A 23,406-nucleotide genomic window follows, 5' to 3' on the forward strand; every position below is an offset into this window, starting at 1 on the left:
TCTCCCACATTGCAGGCAATTCTTTACCAGCTGAGCTACTATACACAAATCAGTCAAATCTAGAATTACAGTGAAGCAAAAAGTAATTCTCTGTATTTATAAAATCTGAAGATTCACATTCCTAACCTAAACAACTTCTAATAAAAGAAAAAAAAAAACCCTAAAAGTCCGATTAAGACCTAAAAGTTAAAAAGTTTCAGGCAAGAGTAGAGAATAAAAAAGTTCTCTGTGTTACCATGCTGCTTAAGTTCTTTCACAAAAGGCGAAAAACCTAAAGCCGTTTCCAGTTTCCCTACCACTGACCTCGTCTATCCAATTAAGTTACAAATGCTCCAACAGGTTCTTTGATACCAAATGCTACTTGGTGGCAAAAAAAAACAACCTGAAATGACAAGGGACTATAGACTTTATTTATACCACTTGCTGTGAACAGTCATAGATTTCTTATAGAAATGCTGTGTTTGATTATAGGATCCTGCCCCAACTCTACTGGGGAAGTATTCAGAATTCTGAAATACATGTGGCACCAAGAGTTTCAGATAAGGGTGTATGGACTACATTACAAACAAGGCAAAAATCAATCACTTATATACTTTCAGAGAAGAAGAAGAAAAGTGAGAGAATTGTGTAAGTCATATATTCAAAAATAAGCTGTACTAGCAAAAACAAACATAAATGCATAATAAAAGGAAGTTAATTAAGAAGAATTAAATACAACTAGCAATACACCAAGAAAGGTACATCATAAAATAGGCACAGAATATTAAGCTGTAATTACAACCAATCCTGTACATTTCTAAATCTTACCTACAAGAATATGTTGTCTCTCCACTTTTGAAAACCTTCCCACAAAGTTGAAATGCTCCACTGTGCTTCAGTTTCTCTAAGCAAATATCTGGATCTTCTCCAAATAAGTACCATTCCAGGGGAGTGAATATTGACCTCTGTATGTTCTCCTCCTGCTTTTCCAAATCTGGGTCCATTTCAGCAAAATAAATGTCAGGCACCACTTGTGCCAAATAGTTCAAGAAAATAGTATAAAAATCAATCTGCTGATCCCAGCACTGAAAAACAAAACAAAAATTAAACTTTCTTACAAGTTCCTTCTTAAAGATCTAGGAGCACAAGTAATGGCACAGATAATGGCATAATTCTGTAGTTTCAGAGAAAGTGATTTACAGTATATTCCTATTTTACTCTTCACCAATACAAAAGGAGCTGTAGTGCTGAAGAAGACTCTTGAGAGTCCCCTGGACAGCAAGGAGATTAAACCAGTCAATCCTAAAGGAAATCAACCCTGAATATTCATTAGAAAGACTGATGCTGAGGCTCTGATACTTTGGCCACCTGATGTGAAGAGCCAACTCATTGGAAAAGACCCTGATGCTGGGAAAGAGTGAGGGCAGGAAAAGAAGGGGGGCTACAGAGGATGAAATGGTTGGATGACATCATCGATTCAATGGACATAAGACTGAGCAAACTCCAGAAGACAGTGAAGGACAGGGAAGCCTGGCATGCTGCAGTCCATGGGGTCGCAAAGAGATGGACAGGACTGAGTGACTAAATAGTAGCAAATACAAAAGGAAAGTGGGTGATTTTTTTTTTTAAAGAAGGACTTGGAAATAAGTGGTTGTCCACATATAGAAAAAAGAAGTGCAGCTATAGCAGATGAGAATTACTCTTCCCTGCTGAAGTGGCCAACTCCTGGTGTGTGAAGGTGATTCAGAGGCTAGAGTGATAAAGTATTCCTCATACCAGTAGTTTAATTATTTTGTTTTTCTCTTCCAGTTTTATTGAGATGTAATTGACATACAGCACTTAATGAGTTTAAGGTGTACAACATAATTATCTGACTTACATACATCATGAAATGATTACCACAATAGTTTCAGTGACTATCCATCATCTCACAAAGATATAAAATTAAATGAATGGGGAAAAATGATTTTTTCCTTGTGATGAGAACTCTTAGGATTTACTAATAGTTTAATTATTTAAAGGAACCATAGCATTTAATGAGAGATCAAAATGAATGAGTGCCAGAGTTTTAGAACACAAAAAGCACTCACCATAAAACAAAAAGAAAAGATAAATGAACATCAGCAAAAAAAAAAACACAAAAAACCTTCTGCTTTTCAAAAGAAACTGGTAATAGGTGGCTTTTTGCCATGCTTATTTGCACAGGAAAACATGCTCAACATCATTAAATCATTAGAGAAATGCAAATTAAAATGGCAGTGAGATATCCCTAACAAACCTATCAGAGTGTAGGTAAAAAAATAAAATAAAAATTTGGCAATACCAAGTATCAACACAAATGCAGAAAACTTAGAAAGGAAAGGGACTCGAAATGCTATACACATACTTTACAAAGGAGTTCAGCAGTTTCTCACAAAGTTAAATATATACTTACCATATGACCCAGCAATCAAACTCCTAGTTATCTAACCAAGAAATAAAAACTTATGTTCACAAAACACTTATACTTGAAAGTTATACCAGCTTTATTCATAATTGCCCCAAACTAGAAATGACTCAGTTGTCCTTCAACTGGCGAATTATAAACAGTTTGTACATCCAAACCACAGAATATTTAGCATACTCCTTTACTGCTCAGCAATAAAAGGACTGAATGATGAACACATGCAAAATCAAAAGAAGTCAAATTCAAAAAGATTATGTACTACTGCCTCTTAGTAGTTGGGACCTTGTTCATATTGACAGCATATATGTGAACTGAGCAAAGCCCATCTCTGGGCCAAATTCCTGACTCCTATTATAAGTGGTTTTAACAGATACTATATGTAGATTCCAATAACGCCACCTTTATCTTCGATCAAGCAAGAGAGCATTGTAAGTACCCAGAAATGCCCTGTTAAAAGACATTCATGGATTACTCATTGGCAATTTGGTTTTAAATGTGAGGCAATTATCTCAAACCACCCAGCCAGCCCAACATTTTTAATGCTATTAAGTAACAGCAGTCTTTATTTTAAATAGAGGCAGGAAAAATAGAACTCTCTACTCTCAAACCAACATTGGCAATTGAGTCACAGTTAATGGACATCACCAGATGGTCAACACCAAAATCATACTGATTATATTCTTTGCAGCCAAAGATGGAGAAGCTCTATAAAGTCAGCAAAAACAAGACTGGGAGCTGACTGTGGCTCAGATCATAAACTCTTTATTGCCAAATTCAGACTTAAATTGAAGAAAGTAGGGAAAACCACTAGACCATTCAGGTATGACCTAAATCAAATCCTTTACGATTATACAGTGGAGTGACAAACAGATTCGAGGGATTAGATCTGATAGAGGAGTACCTGAAGAACTATGGCTGGAGGTTGTGACACTGTACAGGAGGCAGTGATCAAGACCATCCATCACCAAGAAAAAGAAATGCAAAAAGCAAAATGGTTGTCTGATGAGGCCTTACAAATAGCTATGAAAAGAGAAGCAAAAGGCAAAGGAGAAAAGGAAAGACAAACCCATTTGAATGCATAGTTCCAAAGAACAGCAAAGAGAGATAAGAAAGCCTTTCTCAGTGATCAATGCAAAGAAATAGAGGAAAACAGTAGACTGGGAAAGACTAGAGATCTCCTCAAGAAAATTAGAGATACCAAGGGAACATTTCATGCAAAGATGGGCACAATAAAGGACAGAAATGATACGGACCTAACAGAAGCATAAGAAGAGGTGGCAAGAATACACAGGAGAACTGTACAAAAAAGATCTTCACAACCCAGATCATGTGTGATCACTCACCTAGAGACAGACATCCTGGAATGTGAAGTCAAGAGGGCCACTATGAACAAAGCAAGTGGAGGTGATGGAATTCCAGCTGAGCTATTTCAAATCCTAAAAGATGATGCTGTGAAAGTGCTGAACTTAATATGCCAGCAAATTTGGAAAACTCAACACTGGCCACAGGACTGGAAAAGGTCAGTTTTCATTCCAATCCTAAAGAAAGGCAATGCCAAAGAATGCTCAAACTACTGCACAATTGTACTCATCACACATGTCAGCAAAGTAATGCTCAAAATTCTCCAAGCCAGGCTTCAACAGTACATGAACCGTGAACTTCCAGATGTTCAAGATGGATTTAGAAAAGGCAGACGAACCAGAGATCAATTTGCCAACATCCTCTGGTTCATTGAAAAAGCAAGAGTTCCAGAAAAACAACTACTTCTGCTTTACTGACTATGCCAAAGCCTTTGACTGTGTGGATCACAATAAACTGCGGAAAATTCTTCAAGAGATGGGAATACCAGACCACCTGACCTGCCTCCTGAGAAATCTGTATGCAGGTCAAGAATCAACAGTTAGAATGGGACAGGGAACAACAGACTGGTTCCAAATTGGGAATGGAGTACGTCAAGGCTGTATATTGTCACCCTGCTTATTTAACTTATATGCAGAGTATATCATGAGAAATGCTAGACTAGATGAAGCACAAGCTGGAATAAAGGGAGAAATATCAATAGCCTCAGATATGCAGATGACACCACCGTTATGGCAGAAAGTGAAGAGGAACTAAAGAGCCTCTTGATGAAAGTCAAGAGGAGAGTGAAAAAGTTGGCTTAAAGTTCAACATTCAGAAAACTAAGATCATGGCATCCGGTCCCATCACTTCATGGCAAATAGATGGGTTAACAGTGGAAACAATGGCAGACTATTTTTTGGGGCTCCAAAATCACTGCAGATGGTGACTGCAGCCATGAAATTAAAAGATACTTGCTCCTTGGAAGGAAAGTTATGACCAACCTAGACAGAATATTAAAAAGCAGAGACATTACTTTACCAACAAAGGTCTGTCTAGACAAAGCTATGGTTTTTCCAGTAGTCATGTATGGATGTGAGAGTTGAACTATAAAGAAAGCTGAGCACCAAAGAATTGATGCTTTTGAACTGTGGTGTTGGAGAAGACTCTTGAGAGTCCCTTGAATAGCAAGAAGATCCAACCAGTCCATGCTAAAGGAAATCAGTCCTGAATATTCATTGGAAGGACTGATGCTGAAGCTGAAACTCCAATATTTTGGCCACCTGATTCGAAGAACTGACACATCTGAATAAGATCCTGATGCTAGGAAAGACTGAAGGCGGGAGGAGAAAGGAACGACAGAGGATGGATGAGATGGTTGGATGGCATCACTGACTCAATGGACCTGAGTTTGAACAGACTCTGAGAGTTGGTGATGGACAGGGAGCCCTGGTGTGCTGCAGTCCATGGAGTTGCAAAGAGTCGGACACGACTGAGCGACTGAACTGAACTGAATTAAATTAATTCTGTTCATTTGAAATGGGTTGGCTTTCTGGTTTTATTAGTATTTCATGTTTGTTTTATATTTACATAAGAACCATATAAGGCATTTATACTAGTTTCATATTTGCTGATAAAGGTCTGTATAGTCAAAGCTGCAGAGAAGGCAATGGCACCCCACTCCAGTACTTTTTTTTTTTTTTTTACTTTTAAATTTTATTTTATTTTTAAACTTTACATAATTGTATTAGTTTTGCCAAATATCAAAATGAATCCGCCAAAGGCATACTCCAGTACTCTTTGCCTGGAAAATCCCATGGACGGAGGAGCCTGGTAGGCTGCAGTCCATGGGGTCGCTAAGAGTCGGACATGATTGAGCGACTTCACTTTTCACTTTTCACTTTCACGCATTGGAGAAGGAAATGGCAACCCACTCCAGTGTTCTTGCCTGGAGAATCCCAGGGACAGGGGAGCCTGGTGGGCTTCCGTCTATGGGGTCACACAGAGTTGGACACGACTGAAGTGACTCAGCAGCAGCAGCAGTCAAAGCTGTGGTTTTTCCAGTAGTCTTGCATGAATGTCAGAGCTGGACCATAAGGAAGGATGGGTACCAAAGAAATGATGCTTTCAAACTGTGGTGTTAGAGAAGACTCTTGAAGAGTCCCTTAGACAGCAAGATCAAACCAGTCAATCTTAAAGGAAATCAACCCTGAATAGTTATTGAAAGGACTGATGTTGAAGGTGAAGCGCCAACACTTTGATGAAGAGCCAACTCACTGGAAAAGACTGATGCTGGGAAAGATTGAAGGCAAAAGGAGAAGAGGGTGGCCAAGAATGATATGGTTGGATAGCATCACTGATTCAATGGATATGACCTTGGACAAACTTTGGAAGATAGTGAGGGACAGGGAGGCCTGGAGTGCTGCAGTCAAAGGGGTTGCAAAGAACTGGACATGACTTAGAGAGGGTAAACAACAATATTCTAAATTAAAAAAAAATTTTTTAAGGCTATGTACTATATAATTCCATTCATATAACATTCCAGAAAAGGCAAAACTACTAGAGATAGAGGATAGCACAGTGGTTGCAAGAGGCTGACAACAAAGTAGCAGCAACATAAATTTTGAGGGCAATGGAACAGTTCTGTAGCATCTGTATTATGGTGATGGGTACACAACTGTTGGCAACTCTCAAAACTCACAGAACTGTACAATAAAAAGTTATTTATGGAAATTTTCATAGTGAATAAAAAATAATATGGTTTGAAAGATGAAAAGAACCACAGATTGAGACAAATATCTGCAATAATACACTAGATACTTCTCTCCCAAAGATCAAGGATGAGGCAAAGATATCTGTTCTCTTCTATTCACTATAGTACTAGAGGTCATAGCTAGTGAAATAAAACAAGAAAAATAAATAAAAGGCATGGTGATTGGAAAGGAAGAAATAAAACTGTCTCTATTCACATACAATATGATTACTCTTCACAAAAAAATTCTGAGAAATCAATTAAAAAACACACACAAGTTTCCCTGGTGGCTCAGTGGTAAAGAATCCGCCTGCCAGTGCAGGAGACCTGAGATCCCACATGCTGCGGAGCAACTGAGCCCATGCCCTAGAGCCGAGGAACCACAAAAGAAGCCACCACGATGAGACGCTGGCACACCACAACTAGAGGGTACCACCCTCTCTCCACAACTAGAGAAAAGCCCGTGTGGCAACAAGTATCCAGCACAGCCAAAAGTAAAATAACATATACAACTATTAAAACAGACACACACACACACAGACTTCTGTGGTGGTACAGAGGTTAAGAATCTACCTGCCAATGGAGGGGACACAGGTTCGAGGGAAGATTCCACATGCTGTGGGGCAACTAAGCCTGTGCACCCGAATACTGAGCCCATGCTCCACAACAAGAGAAGCCACCACAATGAGGAGCCCGCAGACTGCAAGAAGAGCAGCCCCCGTTGCCGCAACTAGAGAGAGCCTGTGCCCAGCAACAAATACCCAGTGTAGCAAAAAAAAAAAAAAACAAGTAAGAATAGTAAGTGAACTAAGCAAGCTCATTAGATGTAAGATCAATACATAAAAATCAACTGTATTTCTATATACTAGCAACAAATAATTGGAAAATGAAATTTTTAAATAGCATTTACAGTAGCATCAAAAAAATACTTGGCAATTAGTTTATATTGAACACTATAAAACATTATTGAGAGAAATGTATGAAGTATCTTAAAAAATGAAGAGTTGCATCATGTTCATTGTTTACAAGATTCAATATTTTTAAAAGGTTTATACATCCTAACTGAACTACAACTTCTACACAATCCCAGCAAGCTTTCTTGTAGAAATTAACAAGTTGATTCTAAAAGGAATATGGAGGGAATCCCCTCACAGTCCAGTGGTTAGACCTTGGCACTTTCACTGTCATGATCCAGGTTCAATCCCTTGTTGAGGAACTAAAATCCTACAAGCTGTGCATGGCAGCCAAAAAAAAAAAGAAAAAGGAAATGTAAAGGACTTAGAAGGAGACTTAACAGTATCTGATTTTAGGACTTACTATAAAGGTATACTAATAGTATGGAATTAGCACTGGTGTGTATATATATATATATATTTTTTTTTTTTTATCAATGGAACTAAGACAGTTTAAAAACGAATCCATTATGTATGTAAAGTGAAGGTGAAAGCTGCTCAGCGTGTCTGACTCTTCGCAACCCCATAGTCCATGGAATTCTCCAGGCCAGAATACTGGAGTGGGTAGCCTTTCCCTTCTCCAGGGGATATTCCCAACCCAGGGATCAAACCCAGGTCTCCCACGCTGCAGGCGGATTCTTTACTAGCTGACTCACAAGAGAAGCCCAAGAATACTGGAGTGGAGTGTCAATTCATTTTTTAAAAAAGGAACCAACATAGTTCAAAAAAGACAGCAATTTTCAAAAATTGGTGCAGGAGTAATTAGATATCCTAATGGAAAAAAATTAACTTCAACCCATACTTCATACCATACACAAAAATTAATTTGAAATGGATCACAGATTTAAAGGTAATAACTAAAACTGTAAAATTTCTTGACAAAAACATAGAAGAAAACTCTGACATCGTCTGGGAGGGCAAAGATTTCTTGGACAGGGCACAAAAAACGCTAACCATGAAAAAAAATGGATAAAACAGAATCAAAATTAAAACTTTCTGTTCCTCAAAATAAACATGAGTAACTGGTATCCAGTTCTGCTACTTACTGTGCATTTTTTCAAATTTTCATACAATCAAACTGTGAAAGATAAATTTTAGAACAGATATATATTAAAATGAACACGTCCCTACTTCTTAAATTGAGCTACCGCTTCTATGAAATTACACAGAGATAGGAGGCAACTATGAAGTATATTTATCATATACTAACCCAACTTGCCAACAGAGGATAGAGCACCCACCCACAGCTATCTACATAGCTAAAGTCCTGGCCCTTTTAGCACAGGAATACCCTGATCCCAAGAAGTATGACTGACTGTTCAGGCCATTGGGTAGTGTTACTGAAGTGAAAACTATCAAGGGAAATGAAAAAATCCTAGAAAAAATAATAGGGATGGAAAACTAGGACTCTTCAGTCTTTAAAAACAAAGGCTAGATAACATTATAAAATCATTAAGAGTTCTGACACGGTGAACACACACTTGTTCACTATATCTTAAATAACAGGTACCCCTTTGAAGTGTAAAAAACAATTTTCAGGACAAAGAAAAGGAATCAGAAATCTATCCAACTATGATAAACTCATAAAACTTGTCTAAGGAGTTTTATAAGCTGACATACAATTAGAATTAATCATTAACAGGGGAAAGGCATAAATTGAGAGACTGCAAATGACACATGCATAGTACTATATACATAAAATAGGTAACAAATAAGAACCTGCTGTATAGCACAGGGAACTCTACTCAATACTCTGTAATGGCCTATATGGGAAAAGAATCTAAAGAAAGAGTGGATATATGTGCGTGTGTGTGTGTGTGTGTATATACACATAAAACTGATTCACTTTGTGTACACCTGAAACTAACACATTATAAATCAACTATACGCCAATAAAAAATTTTTTTAAAAAAGAATTTACATAAAGTTCCATCATAAGTAACTAAGGAAAGTTCCTTACGTATTATATATAATATATATATACATAAAAGGAACTAAGGAAAGTTCCTTATATATTATATATAAGGCTGAGTTTGCTCTCCTGAAGCTCAATATGCCTCCATAAGTTCAACTCTATAAAACTTTATATAAAACATACTATATTAAAATTAGGTATTATTGTAGAAATTAAATTAGCCTGTCCTCTCAGAAGGACAATTTTAATAATTATTAAAATTTTTAATTTATATAAACTTTGACTCAGAAATTCCCACTTCGAGGAATCTGTTCCTCAGATAATCTCAAATATGTAAAAAGAAATATATACAAGTATTTTATTTGCAGGATTATTATGATAATAAAAGGCTAAAAACAACTTAAATGTCCCATAACAAAAGCTGAATAAATCATGGCACACAAATTCAACGCAGCCATTATAAAAAAGAGAGGGGGCACAGGTTTAAATGTACTAATATAAAATATTCTTCAAGCTATACGGTTAAATAAAAAGCAAACAGTACAAAACAGTGAAAATTGTATGCTACCATTTATAAAGAAAGACGTGAAGAGAAGAAGATACATCAGTATATGCTTACATGAGAGTAGACAGTCTTTGAAAGGGTTCAAAATACATTGTTAACAGCAAAAACAGGCCTCTATTTATTTTTCACTGTATAAACATTTTTACTATTTAATTTTTTTACATATGTATTATCTATCAAAAATCATTTTAAAGTTTTTTCTATCTATACATTTCATGTACAAAGTTATTCATAACAGGAAAAAAATATGAATGTCCATCAATAAGGGAATTGTTTAAAGAAATGGTGGAATCTATCATTTAATCAGACCTGCTGCTGCTGCTGCTAAGTCACTTCAGTCGTGTCCGACTCTGTGCGACCCCATAGACGGCAGACCACCAGGCTTCCCGTCCCTGGGATTCTCCAGGCAAGAACACTGGAGTGGGTTGCCATTTCCTTCTCCAATGCATGAAAGTGAAAAGTGAAAGTGAAGTCGCTCAGTCGTGTCCAACTCTAGCGACCCCATGACTGCAGCCTACCAGGCTCCTCTGCCCATGGGATTTTCTAGGCAAAACTGTAAAAAAAAATATATATATATATATTCCATTGTGTCCACTATTTGACTTGTAATTGTGAAAAAACAAGGCCACCTAAATGTTTATCATTAAAGGGTACATCCATAGTACTATATGCAGTCAGAAGGTCATAAAATACTGTAGACTGAAAAAAGCAAGTTTAAAATAATATAATTTCATTTTTATAAAAGCAAAAACAAACCTCTAAATGATGTTTATACATTTCTATACATTTGAGTTTCCTAATTCAACATGTACATCAATGTAGAGATATATGTATATATCTGTATAGATACATGTATCATTGTTTCCTAAACACAGAGTAAGTCTCTAGAAAGAGAAACATCAAATTGTTAACAGTGGTTATATGGAGAACTGAGGGGAAAAGAACTGAAGGAAAGGTCTCAGAATTTTCACTTTTCACTGTAAACAATGTTACACTGTTTGACCTTGTTTGACAAGTGTCAATAATGCAATCAAGAGGGGAGGAAAAAAAACTCTAAAACAACCATAAGAGATACATCCATTGCTGCTGCTAAGTCGCTTCAGTCGTGTCCGACTCTGTGTGACCCCATATATGGCAGCCCACCAGGCTCCCCGGTCCCTGGGATCTTCCAGGCAAGAAGACGAGTGGGTTGCCATTTTCTTCTCCAATGTATGAAAGTGAAAAGTGAAAGTGAAGTTGCTCAGTCGTGTCTGACCCTCAGCAACCCCATGGACTGCAGCCTACCAGACTCCTCCGTCCATGGGATTTTCCAGGCAGGAGTACTGGAGTGGGGTGCCATTGCCTTCTCCGGATACATCCATTAAAATGATGCAAAAAAGTCTCAAAGTGTCTCCCTTTAAGATGCTTATTAAGAACAAAGGGAAAAGGTAGTAACTATAGAGAAACCTTGCAGATACCAACTTAACAAAGTGATTAAGATAAATATCACCAGTAGTAAGAAATACTGATATCAAGAATCCCTTAATATGATATACTGAGGATGCGGTACCATTTTTATGTTATTCTTGCCAAAAACATATACCCTCCTTCCAAAGGGAACATTGTACAAAGTAACTGCTCAATATTCTTGTGCTCCTGCTGAGGTCATTAAAAATAAGGAAAAATCAAGACACTGTTAAAAACTGAAAGGAGACTATGGAGAAACTGGGACACTGTTACATACTGTTACATACTGGGACGGACTGTTACATACTGGGACAGACTGTTACATACTGGATGAAACAGGTGGGAGGTAAGGTGGGAACCTTGATAGGATCCTGGAACAGAAGAAGGACATTAGTAGGAAAACTGGTAAAATTTGAATAAGGACTGTTGTTTAGTTTGTAGAAATATTAACTTCCTAACCCTAATAACTGGAGAAGGAAATGGCAACCCACTCCAGTGTTCTTGCCTGGAGAATCCTAGGGACAGGGGAGCCTGGTGGGGTCACACACAGTCGGACACGACTGAAGTGACGCAGCAGCAGCAACCCTAATAACTGTAATATTTTATGTGAGATGCTAACATTAGGGGATGCAGGGGTTAGGGATATAATGGAACTGCCTGTGCTATTTTTGTAAGTTTTCTTAAAGTCTAAAATGAGTTCAAAATAAGAAGTTTGAAAAAGAGAGATGATATTGAAGATGTCTATTTCCACCTAGTGGAAAGGCAGTAAAATATACAGTACATTAAAGTAGGTTACAAAGTAGCATGTATAAAATCTCATTTGGTTATATACTATATATATTAAAATGGGGAAAATTTAGTAGGAATATATACCAAAATGTTAACAGTAGTGAGCAGTGGGATTTTAGCATATTTTCATGGAATTTATTTGTATGTTTGCTTACCTAATAACAATAATATCTTTACAGCAATTCCATATTTTAGGAGCAATTTTTTAATTATAAAATTAAAAATATTTTACTAAAACCTTTTTAAAAAAAACCAACTATACTTTCTAATATTCTAACTTCAATTTTTATAGGGTACTCACAAACAAACAACTCATGTTTGCATACCTGACAATAACTATAACTAGAAGATTTAACATTCTATGTCGTACCTGAAATTCTTTTCTTCAAAGAGCATTTTTAAAAAAATTCTCTATATATTCAGCACTATACACCAAAAACCTTTTTCTGTCCTATCTAATTATGGAAGGCACAGAACTAGTTTCTAATCTAGTTTTCAAGAATGTTTTTAAGAACATGAGAAGCTTGAGAATCACCAAAAACCTCAGGGATCTATTCTGGTTCAATTACTTCGTTTGAAACTGAGTTATAAGGAAAAAGTAAACTGGCTTGTCCAAGACTGAATACTAATTATCAGGGTCAGGAACAGAACTTAGGTATCTTGACTCTCAGAGTTCAGTGCTCATTCTACTTAATCAAATATAAACACATAATTCATTTAAATTTACCCATAAGACTTGATCAATTTCATTTTAATAGTAAAACAAAATAAAGCTTTGCCTTCTTTTTAAAATTTCCCTCTAAATAAAGCCTCTTTAGCTAACAAATGCCTAACATTCATGGATACCACTAAATGTTCTTAAATTTTATCTCTGTCATTACACATCTCAGTCTGAGGAACTAACACTGTAAAATGCTATTTTTATAGAATTGGCTGATTTGGATAGAATCTCTGGGTGTTGATGCCTTCAACACCTTCTCCACTGACTTTACCACTAGCTCTCTATCCTTCTACCTCACCTCTTCCTTAAAGTCCATTTAGCTCTAAACTCACCTCCATGAATACTTCACTAACCAACCTAAGGAAATTTCTCTCTCCCATAAGTCCAATACAGCACTAACTAAAGGAGGTACACATTCAGAACCTACATCTTTGCTAGATAACATTTTTTTTGTTTTTGTTTATTAAGTCACGTCAGTCGTGTCGGACTCTGTGCAACTCCATAGACGGCAGCCCACCAAGCTCCCCTGTCCCCTCGATTCTCCAGGCAGGAACACTGGAGTGGGTTGCCATTTCCTTCTCCAATGCATGAAAGTGAAAAGTGAAAGTGAAAAGTGAAAGTGAAGTCGCTCAGTCGTGTCCGACTCAGTGACCCTATGGACTTCAGCCTACCAGGCTCCTCCGTCCATGGGATGTTCCAGGCAAGAGTACTGGAGTGAGGTGCCATTGCCTTCTCTGGCTAGATAACATTAGTTACCTTTAAATGCAGACATCAAGCCCCTTCAACCAGACTGTTAGCTCTCTGTGGGAAGGTACTTTCCTTCCAAATCCTTATATCCCCACAAGCCTATCTCAAGTACACGTTCTCAGTCATTGCTGAAAGTTATGGACTTCTTGCCAGAGAGAACAAAGCAAGTAACATTAAACCTTCCAAAACTGTTTACAAAATTCTTACAGAAGATAAAGTACAATTATACTGTTTCACAAAAAATTCTCTCCTAGATGACTGCCACAACTATGAAAACCTTTTTTCAGCTAAGGTTTCTTTCTTTTTTTCCTTGATAAGAAAAACTATTCAGGATGTACTTTCCTGAGTGACATGTTCAGGAATTACCGGTGACTGGAGTAGGTTTGATTTTGTTCTTTGGTTGGTTGCTTTTAGTAGTTTCTCCAATTTGAGACATGATTAAGAATTTTAAATGTTCATATTCAGGGGAAAAAACATTTTTTTTCAATATTTAGATAAGGGAAGACTTTCATAATTGACTGTTCTGTGAAAACAAGTTCTCACACACTTAAATTCTCAAACATTCCAAATATTTTCCTTGTCCCCATGGAGATTAAAGATATTCTTTCAACTCTGACCCAGGGACTGGGATGCCTATTTGGGAACATCAGTCTGAAAACGGAACTTACTTTAAGTATACTAGTTCCCTCTTGTTCAAATCACAACTTACGCTTCCTGAGATAACTGATGGACATCAACAGTATTCAGAGGGCCTGTAATTCTGTTCCTAATCCCCCTGATTTAAAGGCATAACAAAATCTGGAGCTTGCAGAATTGTTCATAGCAAGTACTGGATTTGTAACTGGAATACCTCTAGGAACCAAGAAATTTTTGGTTACACTAAAATTTTTTGCAATACTATCTGAAAGATTTATGAAGTTTAAAAACAAGCAAACAACAAAAACCCTAGTTCACTCACTTATCCCATAGGGAAATTGTCTATATCTGATAATCAGCTCCCGAAGCCTGTCTGAAGACTTCCTCTCAGCTAGCTTCCATTCTTACAGCCCAAATTAAACCAAAATCTACCTTCCTGTAACTTTTAAGTTATGCTGCCTGAAATAATCCAATACAAATTACTCTACTCTTTCACCCAACAACCTATCAAAGAAACGAAGATAATAAATATTAACTCCCATTAGTCTCTTTATTCCAGGGCTAAAAACAGGAATGTAGAAACCAAAGAAAACTTGCTCATTTCTAGAAATGAAATTTAGCCATCCATAAAGACATGGTATCCAGACCACACTCCATGTTGATTACTCTTTCACAGAACATGTAAAATATGCTTCTGTATTTCCCTTATCCTGGACACTCAGCTGCTTAAAGAGGTTTCTTTTTTTTTGCTTGCTTTCTTTGTTTTGGCAGTCATATCATGTTATGACTTAGTGAGTTTGCAAAAAACTAAAACCCTCAAACCAGTCACACACAAGAGATTTAGTCCTACACACAAATACGCAGTCCTAGACATAAGGCTTTATTTTCATGGCAATTAAATCTCACCTTGTTAGTTTTAATGCAAAATCTAGCCTAAGGAGATTTTGTATGTGTGTGTGTCCTATAATGTTATTATATCTGTTAAGCCTTATATTGTTTGTAAATATGGTATGTCTACTATGTCTTCAAGGCACTGATAAAATTGTTGTTTTGTTGTTGTTGTTGAGTTGCTAACTCGTGTCCAATTCTTTTGTGAGCCCATGGACTGTAGCCCACCAGGCTCCTCTGTCCATGGGATTTCCCAGACAAGAATACTGGAGTGGATTCCCATTTCCTTTTCCAGAGGATCTTCCTGATCCAAGGATCAAACCCAGATCTCCTGCATTTGCAGGAGGATTCTTTACCACTAAGCCATTAGCCAGAATCAAATGTACAGTAAGTGTGACAAATAAGGCCCCTCTCTCTTCCTCCCTGTTGAAATAATTTACATATAGGCATGCTGTCAGAATTCAGTCTTTGAAAGCATCCCATCCCTCCTAAGCCATTCTCTTCCCTTTTTTCTCTGACCATAGGTTCATGCTCCAATTTTCAAAGCTCTCCTTAAAGTCTCTGGATGAATGAAACCTGGTTTCCTACACTATGGGGTGCATATCTCATATTCTCTTTCTACTGTGTTGAATTAATATTTTCAAATAAACTAAAATTCTTTCTCAGAGTATGTGTATATAAATACACACATGGATAAATTAACAGATTTTCCCTCCTGTGTCTAAAGTCATTTCTAGCTTATCCAACTATACCAAAAGTTCAAAGGATTTGTAAAAGGCAGTCCATAAAGACACATTAAGTGGTTATAGCCCTACTCCTCCAAATAAGTCAGAGACTTCATTCTGAAGAACAGCATTAAGTAAATTATTTGAAGGAGAATTATATTTAAGTGATGAACAGCAAACTCCATTCTGGACAGGGCCTATGTCATTCCTGAATAGCAAGTAGGCACTTAGAGAAGCACAATAACTCTTCTGAGGTCTTTCAGTAGCGTTTATTCAGTACACTGTATTTCCATAAGCAGTGAGCTTACTACAGAGTGTAACATTAAAAAAAAAAAAAAAAAGGACTATACCAAATGGTTTTAAATAACAGACTCACCAAATAACTATTGGTTCTTCAATAGGAGGTATGTTAATCACGTTATCTTGGAAGAACACATAGGAGTTCATAGGAATCATTTGGGACTAAAGAGGCCTTAATAGTCTGTTTTAAGCCATCTGAGTTAAAAGCTTAGAGAAAACTGTTTCACAGAGCCCAACATATGATTAATGCCTTCAGAGAAATCTAAGGTAACCCTCAAAGCCAGTACACATAAAGAAAGGATGGGCAGATACTACACTGGTTTATCCTGTGTCACTGATTTATACACACATCTAGCCAGACAGACTCTCTATGCACTGCTGAGAACAAAAACCTCTTTATTTGCAGGACAATGTCTGTTATTAAACATAAGCAGTCACTCTCAAACACCAGCTCATCTATAGTAAGTTACTAGAAGGACTGAAGCTGTCACTCTTGACTTGTGGTTTTAGAATTTCTTTATCACTCTACAGAATTTGGTACTGAAAATCAGAATTTTCCCTAGCTGTCTACAACAGAAACTAGGAGACGCTTATGGAAAAAAAGCAACAGGCACTAGGCCCTGCTATGATCTGGTGGGAAAGGGCTTAAGTCTGGACTCCACAGACTTTGGTTCTCATCTTTATCTTCTTACTCTGTGTTCTTACTACAGAAAGCTGTGCTCTGGCCTAAAACAATAGATACAAATGTCTAAGGAAAAATGTCTCCACACTGAAAATGGTATATAACTTCTCACTCCTTCCTCTCTCAACATTTTAGTGTCAACTATCAACAAAAGACTATGTTATCTTTTAAAGATCCCCTACACAAGAGGGGAACGTGTGTAGGGGATCAAGAAACACCTGGGGTAACAGGCAAATTTGGCCTTGGAATACAAAATGAAGCAGGGCAAAGGCTAATAGAGTTTTGCCAAGAGAATGCACTGGTCATAGCAAACAGCCTATTCCAACAACACAAGAGAAGACTCTACACATGGACGTCACCAGATGGTCAACACCAAAATCAGACTGATTATATTCTTTGCAGCCAAAGATGGAGAAGTTCTATACAGTCAGCACAAACAAGACCAGGAGCTGAATGTGGCTCAGATCATGAACTCCTTATTGATAAATTCAGACTTAAATTGAAGAAAGCAGGGAAAACCACTAGACCATTCAGGTATGAACTAAATCAAATCCCTTATGATTATACAGTGGAAGTGAGAAATAGACTCAAGAGACTAGACCTGATAGAGTGCCTGATGAACTATGGACTGAGGTTCGTGACACTGTTCAGGAGACAGGGATCAAGAATATTCCCATGGAAAAGAAATGCAAAAAACCAAAATGGCTGTCTGGGGAGGCCTTCCAAATAGCTGTGAAAAGAAGAGAAGTGAAAAGCAAAGGAGAAAAGGAAAGATATAAGCATCTGAATGCAGAGTTCCAAAAAATAGCAAGGAGAGATACGAAAGCCTTCCTCAGTGATCAATGCAAAGAAATAGAGGAAAACAGTAGAATGGGAAACACTAGAGATCTCTTCAAGAAAACTAGATACCAAGGGAACATTTCATGCAAAGATGGGCTTGATAAAGGACAGAAATGGTATGGACCTAACAGAAGCAGAAGATATTAAGAGGTGGCAAGAATACACACAAGAACTGTACAAAAAAGATCCTCATGATCCAGATAATCATGATGGTGTGATCACTCACTTAGAGCCAGACATCCTGGAATGGGAAGTCAAGTAGGCCTCAGGAAGCATCACTACAAACAAAGCTAGTGGAGGTGATGGAATTCCAGTGAGCTATTTCAAATCCTAAAAGATGATGCTGTGAAAGTGTTGCACTCAATATGCCAGCAAATTTGGAAAACTCAGCAGTGGCCACAGGACTGGAAAAGGTCAGTTTTCATTCCAATCCCAAAGAAAGGTAATCCCCCAAAATGCTCAAACTACCACACAATTGCACTCATCTCACAAGCTAGTAAAGTAATGCTCAAAATTCTCCAAGCCAGGCTTCAGCAATACGTGAACCGTGAACTTCCAGATGTTCAAGCTGGTTTTAGAAAAGGCAGAGGAACCAGAGATCAAATTGCCAACATCCACTGGATCACTGAAAAAGCAAGAGAGTTCCAGAAAAACATCTATTTCTGCTTTATTGACTATGCCAAAGCCTTTGACTGTGTGAATCACAATAAACCGTGGAAAATTCTGAAAGAGATGGGAATACCAGACCACCTGACCTGCATCTTGAGAAACCTGTATGCAGGTCAGGAAGCAACAGTTAGAACTGGACATGGAACAACAGACTGGTTCCAAATTGGGAATGGAGTACATCAAGGCTGTATATTGTCACCCTGCTTATTTAACTTACATGCAGAATACATCATGAGAAACACTAGGCTGGAGGAAGCACAAGCTGGAATCAAGACTACTGGGAGAAATATCAACAGCCTCAGAGATGCAGATGACACCACCCTTATGGCAGAAAGTGAAGAGGAACTAAAGAGCCTCTTGATGAAAGTGAAAGAGAGTGAAAAAGTTGGCTTAAAGCTCAACATTCAGATAAGTAAGATCATGGCATCTGGTCCTATCACTTCATGGCAAATAGATGGGGAAACAGTGGAAACAGTGTCAGACTTTATTTTTGGGGGGCTCCAAAATCACTGCAGATGGTGACTGCAGCCATGAAACTAAAAGACACTTGCTCCTTAGAAGGAAAGTTATGACCAACCTAGACAGTATATTAAAAAACAGAGACATTACTTTGCCAACAAAGGTCCGTCTAGTCAAGCCTATAGTTTTTCCAGTATTTATGTACGGATATTAGAATTGGGCTGTAAAGAAAGCTGAGTGCTGAAGAATTGATGCTTTTGAACTGTGGTGTTGGAGAAGACTCTTGAGAGTCCCTTACATTGCAAGGAGATCCAACCAGTCCATCCTAAAGGAGATCAGTCCTGGGTGTTCACTGGAAGGACTGATGTTGAAGTTGAAACTCCCAATACTTTGGCCACCTGATGTGAAGAGCTGACTCATTTGAAAAGACCCTGATGCTGGGAAAGACTGAGGACAGGAGGAGAAGGGGACGGCAGAGGATGAGATGGTTGTATGGCATCACCAACTCAATGGACATGAGTTTGGGTAAACTGCAGGAGTTGGTGATGGACAGGGAGGTCTGGCAGGCTACAGTCCATGGGGTTTCAGAGTTGGACATGACTCAGTGACTGAACTGAACTGAACATTCTAATTGCATGTTATATGACGTCAGAAATTTGAGAAACTTCATGCCTGTTGATAGCAATATAACAAAAAACAAACTTTCTAAGAAGGAAGTTTGATATAAGTAAAATGGACATAATAATACACAGGGACAAGACTCTAATGGAATTGGTACGATTTCTTAAACCTTTGTAACCCATATTTATTATTTTTGTTTTCCCCTGCCTCCCAATGGTGATTTAAATTCAAATTATTCAAATATTAAAGAATCTCTGTGCCTGTTTTGCTTAATGAAAAAGAATAAGTAAACTGGAAAGCTTGTATCTTACTCCACAGTCAGGATAAAATTGAAGATGGTATTTTTAAAAAGAACAGGAAAGTAGGAAGATGTCTGGTGTCCTAGAGTAGGCAGACAGATCCAAGCCAAAAAAGTAATCCGGAGGCTTACCAGTCACAGGTCTTCACTCACCCTCTCTTGTACTAAAGTTTGAGCACTTACCAGTGTCTCTAGAGTGTGAATAACCTGAGGCTACTACATTTCTCTTGTCATCTACCTGCTGCTGCTGCTGCTGCTGCTAAGTCGCTTCAGTCGTGTCCGACTCTGTTCGACCCCCTAGACGGCAGCCCACCAGGCTCCCCCGTCCCTGGGATTCTCCAGGCAAGAACACTGGAGTGGGTTGCCATTTCCTTCTCCAATGCATGAAAGTGAAAAGTGAAGGTGAAGTCGTTCAGTCGTGTCCGACTCTTAGCGACCCCATGAACTGCAGCTCACCAGGATTTTCCAGGCAAGAGTACTGGAGTGGGGTGCCATTGCCTTCTCCAGTCATCTACCTACTATCTTGCAAAACTCAAAGTCTTGCCCAAAGAAATCTAATGTATCTTGACGAGTCTGCAATATAATTCCAGCTGGACTTCTGTACCATTATCTACTGTTGTAAGTAAATCCAGTCTAGACTGATGAGGTTTTATTGCATCACCTGCAAGGAATTAACATATCAAAGCTTTAAATAAATGCTTGTCATCTTTAGCAACACAAAACTACAGTAACACTTCTGACCACAGCACAGTTTCTCCACTCCTTTGAAGATGTAAAATGTACAGGTTTACATTATGATCAGATGTTTCAGCTGCTTCTAAAGTTTCCGTATCTTCTCATTTCTTATCATCCCAAACATATGCTTCCTCCTTTAACAGGGTGAAATGAGGTTGAACTGCTACTTGGGTTAGAGGATGGTTGCAAGCACTGCCCTAGCTGATGGCCAAACCCTTATTCCAACTTCTCCCCCACCTGATTTTTATCTTCCAGCCAGTCTCTTCCGTCCCTGAAGTGGACTCTTATTTCTGGAGCTCACTCTGTTCTCTCATAAAACAAAACTCAAGTGTCTGCAGGGGTAAAATACTTTAAAAAGTGCTTTTATTAAAACTGCAAACCAAAGACACATCAGAAAGAAGTGCACATCCCACACTTTTCTACATGTACTAATAAAGGCCAATCAATAAAACTCAACATCAAGCAGTGACCAATATTTGAGTATTTTCTATGTTATCTCCCCACTAGGTGCCTGGGGACATCCAGAGCATTCCCAAGTGTTGCCCCCTACCTCTTATCCTCCTTAGTCAGCTTTCTCCCTGTAGTCAGACTATTGACTCAAATTTACTATCTCTGCCTTCTCGTCCCCCGCCCCCGCCCCCCCCCCGCACCCTCACAAAATATAAGGGAAAAGTGTAGATGCCGATATTAATTAATGGCATCGCTCTGACCTGAAATGTCTGAACATCTCTTTTTCACCTTAAAAAACAAAGGCAAAAGACGGGTTTCTCCACTGAGGACTGGGCCTGGGTTCTAAAGATACAACGATGTGCTACCCACCGTATCTTGACATGAGTTGACAGTGGGAGCATTCCCTGCCACTATCAGGCCCCACCCAGGCAGCTATGCAATACAACACTAGGTGCTGCGTCCTGGACTCCTATCGTCAGGAGGGGTTAACACTGCGTCTATCGGAAAATGGCTCGTCCTCCAAAATCCCCATACCAGATCATCTAATAACATTACTATTTCTTTCCACGTCAGGAGAGAGACATGCTTGAACTTGTCAACGCTAATAAATTACAAAGTCATTATATTCCAGAGACCTGCCCGGCAGGAAGTTGAGTGATGACTAACTTTTTATTCTGTGGCTTCCATCCAGATCAACCCATACGACTCCCCATTCCCGTAAGCTACCATAAAGGGTGAAGCCCCACATCCTCGTTAGCGCGGTAAGAAGGGACTGGGGCGGGGGTGTCGGAGGGGGGGAGGTTACAAAAGGAACTGGCCTTCAGGGACTTACAGACGCCAGTTGCTGAGGGGTCTGCGGCAACTCCGTGCTGATTTCCATCCTCTCTGTGTCCCCAGCCTCCTCGTCCGCCATCTTGAGGGAAACTGACGCCCGCAGTTCCAGACCCCTCGCCAAAGGCGAGTGGAAACCTGTGGCCGGTCCCAGAGACAAGGGGCGACACTTTTACGACGGCCCCTGAAGTTGGTTTTGACGCAGAATCAAAGAGCGACTTCCGGTCCGCTTCCCGGAAGCAGGCGTCACGGCTTGTGCGGCTAGAGGCTTCCCCTGTTTTCTTAGTTACTGGGCTTGGTGGCTAAGTGAATGGGTGTATTGCTGGTTTCGATGCTGGGAACTGTTGCATCTACGAGGTAAAAAGCAAACTCAACGTAATGAAAGGAAGAAAAAAAAAAAACTGTAGAAGCTAAGTGAGAACCCGCCATGGGTCTCTTCCTGATCGGGATGTTGTGGGTGTGTTTTGCTTCCCGAAATACGTGCACTGGTTCTCCAGAGCCCTCAAAAATGAAAACAAACAAACAAACAAAACACTCAAAAGTTAAGCTCTGTTTAGGAATGTAACCTGTGGGCACTTGCACATGCGCGCAAGAAAGCTTGTACCCCAGCAGTTCTTGGGAGAGATGGAAGAAATAACGAAAAATTGGAAACGTAGTCATTCATCGGTAGAGGAAAGACGAAATAAACGTGGTATGTCCGCATTATGGAACATCACGTAGCTCTTAAAAAGAACAGAGTAGCTCTATGTGATACAGTAAAGATAAATGGGAGAGGAAAGCAATGAAGTTGTGGCAAACCATGTTTTGGCGCTTAGCTACATTTTGCTGCTGCTGCTGCTAAGTCGCTTCAGTCGTGTCCGACTCTGTGCGACCCCCTAGACGGCAGCCCACCAGGCTCCCCCGTCCCTGGGATTCTCCAGGCAAGAACACTGGAATGTGCTGCCATTTCCTTCTCCAATACATGAAAGTGAAAGTGAAGTCACTCAGTCGTGTCCTGACTCGTAGCGACCCCATGGACTGCAGCCTACCAGGCTCCTCACTCAGTCCATGGGATTTTCCAGGCAAGAGTACTGGAGTGGGTTGCCATTGCCTTCTAAGTAGCTATATTTTAAATGCGAAAGAAACAGTGTTGAAAGGGAACAGAGCAAACTATCAACGATTCTGAGAAACAGGAGAGTCTTCTGTAGTGTACTAAATTGTTGACAAATTAAGTAATTTTAAAATGTATTTTTTAACAAAAGGAAAAACTATGCAGGTCAGGAAGCAACAGTTAGAACTGGACATGGAACAACAGACTGGTTCCAAATAGGAAAAGGAGTACATCAAGGCTGTATATTGTCACCCTGCTTATTTAACTTCATGCAGAGCACATCATGAGAAACTCTGGGCTGGAAGAAGCACAAGCTGGAATCAAGATTGCCAGGAGAAATATCAATAACCTCAGATATGCACATGACACCACCCTTATGGCAGAAAGTGAAGAGGAACTCAAAAGCCTCGTGATGAAAGTGAAAGAGGAGAGTGAAAAAGTTGGCTTTAAGCTCAACATTCAGAAAACGAAGATCATGGCATCTGCTCCCATCACTTCATGGGAAATAGATGGGGAAAGAGTGGAAACAAT

At 38.9% G+C, this 23,406-nt stretch overlaps 1 protein-coding gene across 2 annotated transcripts in view; it reads right to left on the bottom strand.

The window, feature by feature from the left end:
• Window positions 1-22,694, bottom strand: part of UBR1 (ubiquitin protein ligase E3 component n-recognin 1) — a 152,825-nt gene extending 130,131 nt beyond the window's left edge. The window contains exons 1-2 of one of the 2 annotated variants that reach the window (XM_019968618.2): window positions 21,787-22,693; window positions 808-1,064 (exon numbers count right to left, since the gene is read on the bottom strand). In XM_019968618.2, the coding sequence (XP_019824177.2) occupies window positions 808-1,064; window positions 21,787-21,867 (338 nt within the window). In that variant the 5' untranslated portion in view covers window positions 21,868-22,693. Of the gene's footprint in view, window positions 1-807; window positions 1,065-21,786 lie in introns of both variants that reach the window. The other variant, XM_070797369.1, reaches the window with a different exon arrangement.
• Window positions 22,695-23,406: the final 712 nt, after the last annotated feature.

The sequence above is a fragment of the Bos indicus genome, chromosome 10, assembly GCF_029378745.1.
Source record: "Bos indicus isolate NIAB-ARS_2022 breed Sahiwal x Tharparkar chromosome 10, NIAB-ARS_B.indTharparkar_mat_pri_1.0, whole genome shotgun sequence".
In the NCBI taxonomy this organism is placed as follows: Eukaryota; Metazoa; Chordata; class Mammalia; order Artiodactyla; family Bovidae; genus Bos; species Bos indicus.